The sequence below is a fragment of the Delphinapterus leucas genome, chromosome 11 (genome assembly GCF_059928025.1).
Source record: "Delphinapterus leucas isolate spDelLeu-1000000601 "Yukka" chromosome 11, BTC_Dleu_Yukka2, whole genome shotgun sequence".
NCBI classification, from domain to species: Eukaryota; Metazoa; Chordata; class Mammalia; order Artiodactyla; family Monodontidae; genus Delphinapterus; species Delphinapterus leucas.
In genome coordinates this window covers 72,092,835-72,105,469 of record NC_143139.1, presented here as the reverse complement: position 1 = coordinate 72,105,469, position 12,635 = coordinate 72,092,835, and the positions used below count along the sequence as shown (strand labels likewise).

Genomic DNA, 12,635 nt, shown 5'->3' with positions numbered 1-12,635 from the left:
TTTTCTACAAATCAGTTCACAGCGGTGGAGTTAATTGTGTGTCATTCCATCCTTCGGGTAACTATCTCATCACTGCTTCTTCAGATGGTATGCTTAAGATTCTGGACCTCTTAGAAGGAAGGCTTATATATACACTTCAAGGACATACGGTATGAACAGTAAGATTTTTACTTCTTAAATAATATATCTTTAAAAGTTTTGATCCATTTTATTATATGGCTTTATTATTTTTCCAAGTGTAGCACACATTGCTGCTACCACAATGTGTTGTTTGTTTTTTTTTTGCTTCCAAGGCTATGTTTTTTATTTTAAAATAAATATTATTTTTTATCTTTAAATAAATATTATTTATTGTAATTCATGTCAAAATCAATGTGTATCTTTCAGTGGACATTAACTTAATCCTTTACTGCTATCTTCCTCAGTATGTAGTATAGGTTTGACTGGTTAAATGGTGATGGATACACGTTTTTCTTACTTCTGATCTTTCCCCTCATGTGGAGGCTGTCCCACTAGATTTGACCCTCTTAGCCTCCACACCCCCCCACTCTCTCCTTTCACTAATCTGATTGGCGAGTTTAGAAGGAGAAATTTGACAAGTCAAGCCCAATGCCTTATACTCTTGGGAGCCTGTGCCTGTCTGTATGGTTATCCTCTGATATTTCTTGTGGGGAGGCCTGCCCTTGTCCAGCCTTGCCTGTGACTGGGTACTCAAATCTGACTCATTCTGGGATTCAGTTCTAGAAAGCCCAGTTGCCCACAGATAAAGCCACATTTTCTCTTTATAAGCCTTCATCAGTAAGAAAGGTAATATTTCTTTTGTCTTATTTTTCAATTGTTTTAGGAACCCAGTGGGGAAGTGGGGTGCTATCTATTGAGCCTATTCAGTCACACACACACACACACACACACACAAACACAAACACACATATACACTAGTATATAATGTACTAAAGAAAAACTTTTTAAGTGTAGAAACTATCTTTCCTTTCTGGGTAAATATTCAAACTTCTCTAAATTTTTTAGAATGCATCCTCTTTTTTTTTTTTTATAAGATGTACTAGGTACTTCCTTTTAACCAAGTATAAGTTATTTATATCCAGAAATAGAATGGGTTTTGTGGTTAAGGGAGAAGTTTTTTTTTCTGCCTTCATGTATCCTGCCGGACTTCCTGCTTGCTTTATCATTTGTTCTGCAGCTGTGTTAGAGTGAAGCAGAAATAGACACTAACCAGCTCAGATATATGTGTACCCATGGATTTAGGCTGGATGAACAACAAATAAAAGTGGCCAAAGATTAAAATATCCATGGACGAAGGACAGAGTAATAGAAAAAAGATAAATAAAATAATTTAGGAGAAAAGCACTACACATGAAGATGGAATATTTCACAGTCTGGAGGTGAAGGTGTTTATGAGGCTATAATAACCTGAGTTTGTGGGATGGTCTACTTGAAAAATATAAGATGTTTTTCCCCCAAGATTTTCTTGCATAGATTAAGGACATGTTAAAAACAAACAGTATACGAATATTTTTGAAATGAGGAAGATTTACTCTTACCTTGACTGAAAATTGACCTAGAGGTCATGTTGTGACTGTGCCGGGTATAGTCTTGTCCAGCTCCACAGCCATTGCTCCATTTCGTGTTCCTGTTACCTCTCACCCAGATAATTGCAGTAACTTCCTAACTGCCCTGCAACCATTTGTTCTGACTCCAACTCATCATTCTCACAATCGTGATACCAGTTTTCATCAATCACAGCTCTTCTATCCATGTCCTGCTCTTAAAACTTTGAGTGGCTCAATATTGCCCACATGAAGGGAGAACTCAGCGAAGCCTGTTGTGGTCAGGAAATTAGCTTTGTCCATGCAGCCTCATTCCCATCACCTGCAGAATTATCATTCAGTTTCTGCTAGTGATTTGTTGAATAAAGAATCAAAAGCCAGAAAATCTTAACAGAAATTCTTACTAACTTACCTATGCACAAGCTTTTCTTTAAAGGGGAGAAGAGTGTATTTTCTCATTTTTATTAGCATCTCTTTTTTCACTTAGTATCATTTATAGATGTTTTAATGTAATTGGGTTGATTCTTTGATTCTCTTTGCCTGCATAAGTTACTAACAGCTGGATATGTTCTCAAGACATTGCATAAATAGTCTGCACAAGTTAGGATGAAAAATTAATACTCACAGCCCTCTTGGCCATGAGAACACATTACCAAGTAAGTTTTTCTTTTATCTCCCTTTATTTCTTAGGGGCCTGTCTTCACTGTTACATTTTCAAAAGGTGGAGAGCTGTTTACATCAGGAGGTGCAGATGCACAGGTTTGTAAATCTCTCGCCTCCCTCTTTGATTTGGATAGGGGAATGGAATCTGAGACCTCACCTAAGATTTTTACAACCAGCCAGTTTGTATATGTTAAGATGATTATCAATGAGTTTATATTTTAATTTAGTGCCAGGAAGTCTGCTATCTCATAGCTGAAATACTTCCAGTTCTGATAGTTTTTGGAACTCAAATAGCAGTTATTTTCTTTTGCTCATCTTTACACTTAATTATAATACATACAACTGACACTTACTGAATACCTAATATTGGTGTGGCCCTTTCACTTGAATTATTGCCTAATCTATTGTCTGTATGCCTTGTTTTTCAAATGTTGATTAAGCTCCTTGAGGATGGTAAAATTAAATTGTTTGTATAGCAAATCTGCATTTATTTGAAATGACCAAAAGTCATTCAGAGCCAGATTTATTGAATAAGGTGGACAGTAAAGCCAAAAACATGATTTTGGGCTTTGGGAAAAATAAAAGAGGATTTTAAGGTAATAAGTTATTTTCTTAATATGAATTTTAAACCGGACATAAAGGCAATTTGAAATGCTTAAATCTCTCCCTGTCACCCTTTAAAAAAAAAAAGTGTTGAGATGTAATGTTGTCAGAATATATACCTAGCCTTCCTGACTATTTTGAGAGACAATTCTATATATTCATTTTTTTAAAAATTTACTTCTACTGCTTGTACATGCAAGTCAATAACTGCCAACCTGATGAATTTTTGTAGGTCTTATTGTGGAGGACTAACTTTGATGAACTGAATTGTAAAGATGTTATTAAAAGAAACCTCAAAAGATTACACTTTGATTCACCACCACATCTTCTCGATATCTACCCAAGGACACCACATCGCCAGGAGGGAAAAATTGAAACTGTTGAAGTGAGTACTTTGTGCATATTTGCCCTACCATTTGTTAAGTGTACACTTTGGGGCTGTTGGTCAACTAGATGCTTGAAATTATACTTAATTAGATGAAACCTAGTCCTGCTTTAAAACAGCAGCACTTCAAGAAACAATTATTTTCACTAATAAAATAAAACTATAAATAAGGTAGTGTGTAATAGTACTAAAGCCTCTCATATTTGCTTCTTGAAGATTTAGAAATAAAACTTAAAAATTGTGTTAATAATAATGGAAATGAGGAATCAAATCTAAGACCTCTGATGACTGTAAAGTCTGAGCTGGCTTCATATTCTAGACATGTTTAGGGAGCTCATGTGATGGCTGTCATGAGAACAGGGCTGAAGGGCAAGAATTTTTAGAGCAGTTATTGAAATAGGTATCTTGAAGCCCTTTTACAACAAAAAAATAAAATAAAAGGTCTTATGAACAGTAAAAAGAAGAGACTTAAGCATTAAACCTAATAGTTGAGACCATTTTACTGTTGGCCACATATATTTTCAAGTATATAATTATCTGTTTAGCTGTAAATTTTTGTTGGCAAGTTCCCTTAGGTCCTATAGATTTAAATGTTCTACTCTCTTCAAAGAAAAGAGTTCTGTCTTTGCTAGGTACTTTGCTGGTATTAGTCTATTTCTTTCCATTTTGCATGATTCTTTTTTTTTTTTTTTTTTTTTTTTTTTTGGCTGGCTTGTGGGATCTTCGTTCCCCAACCAGGGACTGAACCCGGGTCCACAGCAGTAAAAGCGCCGAATCCTAACCACTGGACTGCCAGGGAATTCCCATTGCATGATTCTTCTTAAGTTGTTTTTTCTCTCAGAAAGAGCAGATATCAGGAATTACTATTATCTGTTCATCTGAATTTTTTTCCAATCACTGGCAGAGTCTTTCTTTGCTTTTCAAGTAGATGTTTAAAAATTCTTAAGATATTATTCCTGAGTGGCAGTTCACAGCCACCTCCTGCTTGTTATTCATGCTGTGGTTCCAGACCCCCTTCTGTGGTCTCTGGCTTCCTTACCCCGTGTCAGTTCTTTAATTTTGGTTTCCTTGGTCTTAGCCTTTTCTCTTACCTCAGGTATTTCTTTTAGTCTCAGGCTTTGTGTATGTGTGTGTGCACGTGCACGCATGCATAAATTTAAGTTTTTAAAACTTTTAATTCTTTTAGACTGTTTTTTAGATTTTGTTTGATCCAGCCACATTTTGGGGATTTCTGTCCTTGTTTTTCAATGGTAGTGTTTATTTTCAGTTCTTTGCTATAATTTTTGTCCTCTCCAACTTCCGACCATCTTTCCAGACCTTCTAACTAAAGTGTTTACCATTGTGCTTTACTACATCTTCATGCCACTTATTGTATTATCATTTCCCCCTCTTTCATTTCTTTGAAAGAAAGAATGTAATGTAATTTGTGGCTCACCACATTTTTGTTTCAGTTTCTGCAATTATGGATGCATTTGTTGATCCCCTGTGATCCCATGTATTCACATCAAATATATGTGAAATATATTTTAACTTGAGTTTTCTTGTTTTACCTAAGCTGGTTTTATTGACTCTTGGTGTTTTATATTCTAGTATTTCTGTAGCTTAGCTGGGCCTGATCAGCAACATTGCTGCTGCCCTCTCATCCGCTTAGCCACCTACCTTTCCAGTGTGGTAGGTGACAGAGCTGCAGGCTGAGCCCAGGTCTCCTTACTCCTAATTCAGTTATACTTCCATGACATCACACTGCCTCAGCACTGAGGATTCAAGCCATTTTCTCTGTGATTTACTCTCAGCCCCAGCTCACTTAAGAGTGCTAGACTTTCTTTTTTTTTTTTTTTTTTTTTGCGGTACGTGGGTCTCTCACCGCTGTGGCCTCTCCCGTTGCAGAGCACAGGCTCCGGACGCGCAGGCCCAGCGGCCACGGCTCACAGGCCCAGCCGCTCCGCAGCATGTGGGATCCTCCCGGACTGGGGCACGAACCCGTGTCCCCTGCATCGGCAGGTGGATTCTCAACCACTGCGCCACCAGGGAAGCCCTAGACTTTCTTTAAAGTGTCAACAAGTTCTCTAAGTAGCTCTTCTCTGACAGTGGAGCCATAAAGCAGTAAAAGCAGCTGGGTTGCTTTCTATGGCTAGGTCAAGATGACCCAGGCCATGCAGAGCCACTCTCAACCCATATTTTTCACATATACCCTTAAAAAATCTATTAAAAACTGGCTTTTCATCTTGGAGTTACACCTCAGTTACACTATACAGAATCTTGAACACTGTGACTGAATTACGTTTGTTGCCTTAAGAAAGTCAGCCTCTGTGTACAGTTTAAATTATCTGTACACACTCATACATACTCACTGAATGGGGACTGAAATAAACTTATAGTAGCAACTGTAGTATCTATCATTTATCTACCACAAAAATTTTAGAAAATGGCACTTCTGAGAAAGTGAATGTCAGTTTCTAATCCTAGGGGATCAGAGACCAATTCATAAAGAGTCATTATCCATTTCTGTCCCTTATCTTAGTTACAGAAGATGATTGGGGGAACCAATGCTCTGTCTCCCTAAGCGTAAACAAGTAATTATGATTTACCACTCTAAATATGGTTTGTATACAGGACAGTGATGAGAGAAATGTCCCGGGAGAGTATACAGATTGTGCACATAGATATTCTCTACAACTCTACTTACTATTTTTATTTTTCATATTTACCAAAAGGCTTGGTTCTTACTAGATGCCAGTACGTAATAGAGAGTATTGAACATTTATTAAATATCAGTTACTACCTGGGCGCTTTACATTTATTATCTGCTTAAATTAAGTATAAAGTATGACTTAATATTTGTCAAAATTCAGAGTTTGTGATATGAAATGCCAGAGATTTTATGATATACGATTCTGCATATGAACAACCAACTGTTCGTTTTTTTTTTCCCCTTAAAATCTCTTATAATAAAGCAAGGGTGTAAAGTTTTCTGGACAGAGAACATCTTTAATATTATGAACAAATAATTATTAAATATCAAATTATTTTTTAAAGTAATGTCTGTGAATCCCTCATAGAGCCAAAAGACTATAAAATTTTAAATATCATTTAGAATAGAATAGTATGAATCAGAAGTTGTTCTGTGCTCATTTAAGATTAGCAAATTTTACTTTGAAATACTAAATTTGATGGATTAGATTTTTTTTTCAAAGCTTTAGGCAAGGTCAGCTTACATATGTTACTTTGGAAATATTTGGAAACTAGTAAACCTTTTTTATTTTTTATTTTTTCGATACGCCGGCCTTTCACTGTTATGGCCTCTCCCGTTGCGGAGCACAGGCTCCGGACGCGCAGGCTCAGCGGCCATGGCTCACGGGCCCAGCCGCCCCGCGGCATGTGGGATCTTCCCGGACCGGGGAACGAACCCGTGTACCCTGCATCGGCAGGCGGACTCCCAACCACTGCGCCACCAGTGAAGCCCTAAACATTTTTTTTTTTTTTTGAGGTCAGAATTCCTGACTAAAGGAATAAAAATGTATTATTAGAAGATGTGAAATAAATGGCATCTAAATAATCTAATTTCCCCAGCTTTCTCTTTTTACAGTAACCACGAATGCTTCATTTCTGAGTTTGAAGTAACATAGCTTTCCTATGATTTGTATTTTATTGTGTTTTCTGTGAGGCTCATTTGAATCGCATATAATCTCAGTCTTCTGGGTGAAATTATTTGGCCTTTTGCAAAAGCCATCCATTTGTCAGCCTTAAAGTCATCACTTGTTTGAAGGTGGGGAATCCTGTGGAGTCTTAGACCTTGGGTACCAGCTGACTACAGATATAAATTACTAATTCCTACACAGATAGAGAGGGTGATAGCCAGATTGCTTTTAGAATAAATGAGAGAAGAAGGCCACATGAAAGAAGGCAGGAAGCATGAAATTCTTTCCCTTGCTGTGTCAGACCCCTCCTCTGTCCTTTCTGCTCATCTAACTGCAGAGCCTTTGTAACGCTCCTGGCCTGGGCACTCTGTCTTAATTAAAATATAAGAACAACTTCTTGCTTTTTTTGGTGGGAAAGAAGCCCACTTTTAAAACAAGGTATCTTAACCCTGCCTGCATTGCTCAATGGCACATCACGAATTTGTGCTGACTTTGTCTTCTTTAGACTGTCACGAGCTGGACTGCCTAGTCCAGCCGCCCAGACAAAACCAAACTTTCCTTCTTGAAGGAAGAACTAACTTAATGTGTGTGCCTGACACTTTTCTCCCAAGCAGTTCCCTACCCTTTTGCATATTTTGATGGGAAGACATAGAGCCATTCTAAGGGATGGTGGTAGATCTTGGTGACAGAAAGGCATCAAAATAGCTATTCTAGGAGAGTTGCCGAATATTGTAGGAAGGGGTAATGGTTAGTTTGTTAAAAAGAATTTGTTAATAAAACAATTGTTTTGATGGCTTCTAATTTTGTAATGGCCACTTGAGATTACCTTAATCTACACATTGCATAGGAAATTCTGTACGACATTGATCAGGAAGGAAAACTCCCTTTAACTTAACCAAATATTTATATAATGATATTTTATGGAAGTCCGGCCATGATTCATAGTTCAAAACTACAAGTGATCAATTTTAAGTCTTGGAGTCTGAGATTGGGTTTTATCTCAACCTTCTATTAAGCTTGAAACATTATGATTTATGATTAAAAAAATGACCACTCCTCTATCAGTTTTGTAATTTAGTTCTAGCTGTGCTATATGTCTACACTGTTTTGGACCTCAAAAACTGTTCTTCAGAGATTACATAACAATAATAGCAGTAATAATACTAATATCTAACACATGCAACATTTTTCTAATAGCCTTACACAAATTGTCATTAAATCTTCCTTAAAACTCTATAAAGCAAGCACCATTTTTATCCCATGAGAAATTGAGGCACATGTGAATTAAATCTTTTTTTTATTTTTAAATTTTATTTAATTAATTTTTTTTTTTAATACAGCAGGTTCTTTTTCTTTTTTTTCTTTTTTTTTTTTGTGGTACACGGGCCTCTCACTGTTGCGGCCTCTCCCGTTGCGGAGCACAGGCTCTGGACGCGCAGGCTCAGCAGCCATGGCTCACGGGCCCAGCCGCTCCGTGGCATGTGGGATCTTCCCGGACCGGGGCACGAACCCATGTACCCTGCATTGGCAGGCGGACTCTCAACCACTGCGCCACCAGTGAAGCCCAGCAGGTTCTTATTAGTCATCAATTTTATACACATCAGTGTATACATGTCAATCCCAATCTCCCAATTCATCACACCACCACCACCACCACCACCCTGTGGCTTTCGCCCCTTGGTTTCCATGTTTGTTCTCTACATCTGTGTCTCAACTTCTGCCCTGCAAACCAGTTCATCTGTACCATTTTTCTAGGTTCCACATACATGCGTTAATATACGATATTTGTTTTTCTCTTTCTGACTTACTTCACTCTGTATGACAGTCTCTAGATCCATCTATGTCTCAACAAATGACCCAATTTCTTTCCTTTTTATGGCTGAGTAATATTCCATTGTATATATGTACCACATCTTCTTTATCCATTCGTCTGTCGATGGGCATTTAGGTTGCTTCCATGACCTGGCTACTGTAAATAGTGCTGCAATGAACAATGGGGTTCATATCTTTTTGAATGATGGTTTTCTCTGGGTATATGCCCAGTAGTGGGATTGCTGGATCATATGGTAATTCTATTTTTAGTTTTTTAAGGAACCTCCATACTGTTCTCCATAGTGGCTGTATCAATTTACATTGCCACCAACAGTGCAAGAGGGTTCCCTTTTCTCCACACCCTCTCTAGCATTTGTTGTTTGTAGATTTTCTGATGATGCCCATTCTAACTGGTATGAGGTGATAGATACCTCATTGTAGTTTTGATTTGTATTTCTCTAATAATTAGTGATGTTGAGCAGCTTTTCATGTGTTTCTTGGCCATCTGTATGTCTTTGGAGAAATGACTATTTAGGTCTTCTGCCCATTTTTGGATTGGGTTGTTTGTTGTTTTAATATTGAGCTGCATGAGCTGTTTGTATATTTTGGAGATTAATCCTTTGTCCGTTGCTTCATTTGCAAATATTTTCTCCCATTCTGAGGGTTGTCTTTTCGTCTTGTTTATGGTTTCCTTTGCTGTGCAAAAGCTTTGAAGTTTCATTAGGTCCCATTTGTTTATTTTTGTTTTTATTTCATTACTCTAGGAGGTGGATCACAAAAGATCTTGCTGTGACTTATGTTAAAGAGTGTTCTTCCTATATTTTCCTCTTAGAGTTTTATAGTGTCCGGTCTTACATTTAGGTCTCTAATCCATTTTGAGTTTATTTTTGTGTATGGTGTTAGGGAGTGTTCCAATTTCATTCTTTTACATGTAGCTGTCCAGTTTTCCCAGCACCATTTATTGAAGAGACTGTCTTTTCTCCATTGTATATGCTTGCCTCCTTTGTCGTAGATTCATTGACCATAGGTACGTGGGTTTATCTCTGGGCTTTCTATCTTGTTCCATTGATCTATGTTTCTGTTTTTGTGCCAGTACCATATTGTCTTGATTACTGTAGCTTTGTAGCATAGTCTGAAGTCAGGGAGTCTGATTCCTCCGGCTCTGTCTTTTTTCCCTCAAGACTGCTTTCGCTTTTCAGGGTCTTTTGTGTCTCCATACAAATTTTAAGATTTTTTGTTCTAGTTCCCTAAAACATGCCATTGGTAATTTGATAGGGATTGCATTCAATCTGTAGATTGCTTTGGGTAGTAGAATCATTTTCACAATATTGATCCTTTCAATCCAAGAACATGGTATATTTCTCCATCTGTTGGTATCATCTTTAATTTCTTTCATCAGTGTCTTATAGTTTTCTGCATACAGGTCTTTTGTCTCCCTAGGTAGGTTTATTCCTAGGTATTTTATTCTTTTTGTTGCAGTGGTAAATGGGAGTGTTTCCTTAATTTCTCTTTCAGATTTTTCATCATTAGTGTATAGGAATGCAAGAGATTTCTGTGCATTAATTTTGTATCCTGCAACTTTACCAAAGTCATTGATTAGCTCTAGTAGTTTTCTGGTGGGATCTTTAGGATTCTCTATGTATAGTATCACGTCATCTGCAAACAGTGACAGTTTGACTTCTTCTTTTCCAATTTGTATTCCTTTTATTTCTGTTTCTCCTCTGATTGCCGTGTCTAGGACTTCCAAAGCTATGTTGAATAATAGTGGTGAGAGTGGACATCCTTGTCATGTTCCTGATCTTAGAGGAAATGCTTTCAGTTTTTCACCATTGAGAATGATGTTTGCAGTGGGTTTTTCGTACATGGCCTTTACTGTGTTGAGGTAGGTTCCCTCTATGCCCACTTTCTGAGGACTTTTTATCATAAATGTGTGTTGAATTTTGTCAAAAGCTTTTTCTGCATCTATTGAGATGATCATATGGTTTTTATTCTTCAGTTTGTTAATATGGTGTATCACGTTGATTGATTTGCATATATTGAAGAATCCTTGCATCCCTGGGATAAATCCCACTTGATCATGGTGTATGATCCTTTTAATGTGTTGTTGGATTCTGTTTGCTAGTATTTTGTTGAGGATTTTTGCATCTATATTCATCAGTGATATTGGTCTGTAATTTTCTTTTTTTGTAGTATCTTTGTCTGGTTTTGGTATCAGGGTGATGGTGGCCTCATAGAATGAATTAGGGAATGCTCCTTCCTCTGCAATTCGTTGGAAGAGTTTGAGAAGGATAGGTGTTAGCTCTTCTCTAAATGTTTGATAGAATTCACCTGTGAAGCCATCTGGTCCTGGACTTTTGTTTCTTGGAAGATTTTTAATCACAGTTTCAATTTCATTACTTGTGATTGTTCTGTTCATATTTTCTATTTCTTCCTGGTTCAGTCTTGGAAAGTTATACCTTTCTAGGAATTTGTCCATTTCTTCCAGGTTGTCCCATTTATTGGCATAGAGTTGCTTGTAGTAGTCTCTTAGTCTCTTAGGATGCTTTGTATTTCTGTGGTGTCTGTTGTAACTTCTTCTTTTTCATTTCTAATTTTATTGATTGAGTCCTCTCCCTCTTTTTCTTGATGAGTCTGGCTAATGGTTTATCAGTTTTGTTTATCTTCTCAAAGAACCAGCTTTTAGTTTTTTTGATCTTTGCTATTGTTTTCTTTGTTTCTATTTCATTTATTTCTGCTCTGATCTTTATGATTTCTTTCCTTCTACTAACTTTGGGTTTTGTTTGTTCTTTCTCTCGTTCCTTTAGGTGTAACATTAGATTGTTTATTTGAGATTATTCTTGTTTCTTGAGGTAGGCTTGTATAGCTATAAAGCTACTTCCCTCTTAGAACTGCTTTGCTGCATCCCATAGGTTTTGGATCATCGTGTTTTCATTGTCATTTGTCTCTAGGTATTTTTTGATTTCCTCTTTGATTTCTTCAGTGATCTCTTGGCTATTTAGTAACGTATTGTTTAGCCTCCATGTGTGTGTGTGTTTTACGTTTTTTTCCCTGTAATTGATTTCTAATCTCATAGCGTTGTTGTCAGAAAAGATGCTTGATATGATTTCAGTTTTCTTAAATCTGCTGAGGCTTGATTTGTGACCCAAGATGTGATCTATCCTGGAGAATGTTCCGTGCGCACTTGAGAAGAAAGTGTAATCTGCTGTTTTTGGATGGAATGTCCTATAAATATCAATTAAATCTATCTGGTCTATTGTGTCATTTAAAGCTTGTGTTTCCTTGTTTATTTTCATTTTGGATGACCTGTCCATTGATGTAAGTGAGGTGTTAAAAGTCCCCCACAATTACTGTGTTACTGTTGATTTCCTCTTTTATAGCTGTTAGCAGTTGCCTTATGTATTGAGGTGCTCCTATGTTGAGTGCATATATATTTATAATTGTTACATCTTCTTCTTGGATTGATCCCTTGATCATTATGTAGTGTCCTTTCTTGTCTCTTGTAACATTCTTTATTTTAAAGTCTATTTTATCTGATATGAGTATTGCTACTCCAGCTTTCTTTTGATTTCCATTTGCATGGAATATCTTTTTCCATCCCCTCACTTTCAGTCTGTGTATGTCCCTAGGTCTGATGTGGGTCTCTTGTAGACAGCACATAGATGGGTCTTGTTTTTCTATCCATTCGGCAAGCCTTTCTCTTTTGGTTGGAGCATTTAATCCATTCACGTTTAAGATAATTATCGATATGTATGTTCCTATGTCCATTTTCTTAATTGTTTTGGGTTTGCTTTTGTAGGTCCTTTTGTTCTCTTGTGTTTCCCACTTAGAGAAGTTCCTTTAGCATTTGTTGTAGTGCTGGTTTGGTGGTGATGAATTCTCTTAGCTTTTGCTTCTCTGTATAGCTTTTGATTTCTGCATCTAATCTGAATGAGGTTCTTGTTGGGTAGAGTAACCTTGGTTGTAGGTTCT

General features: G+C 37.1%; 1 protein-coding gene across 3 annotated transcripts in view; it reads left to right on the top strand.

Annotated features, from left to right (window-relative positions):
- LOC111163577 (POC1 centriolar protein homolog B) overlaps window positions 1-12,635 on the top strand; it is a 107,305-nt gene that overhangs the window by 50,079 nt on the left and 44,591 nt on the right. For 2 of the 3 annotated variants that reach the window (XM_022552400.2, XM_022552401.3), the window contains 3 exons: window positions 16-149; window positions 2,256-2,324; window positions 3,064-3,216. In XM_022552400.2, the coding sequence (XP_022408108.1) occupies window positions 16-149; window positions 2,256-2,324; window positions 3,064-3,216 (356 nt within the window). The remainder of the gene's footprint in view (window positions 1-15; window positions 150-2,255; window positions 2,325-3,063; window positions 3,217-12,635) is intronic. The other variant, XM_089921100.1, reaches the window with a different exon arrangement.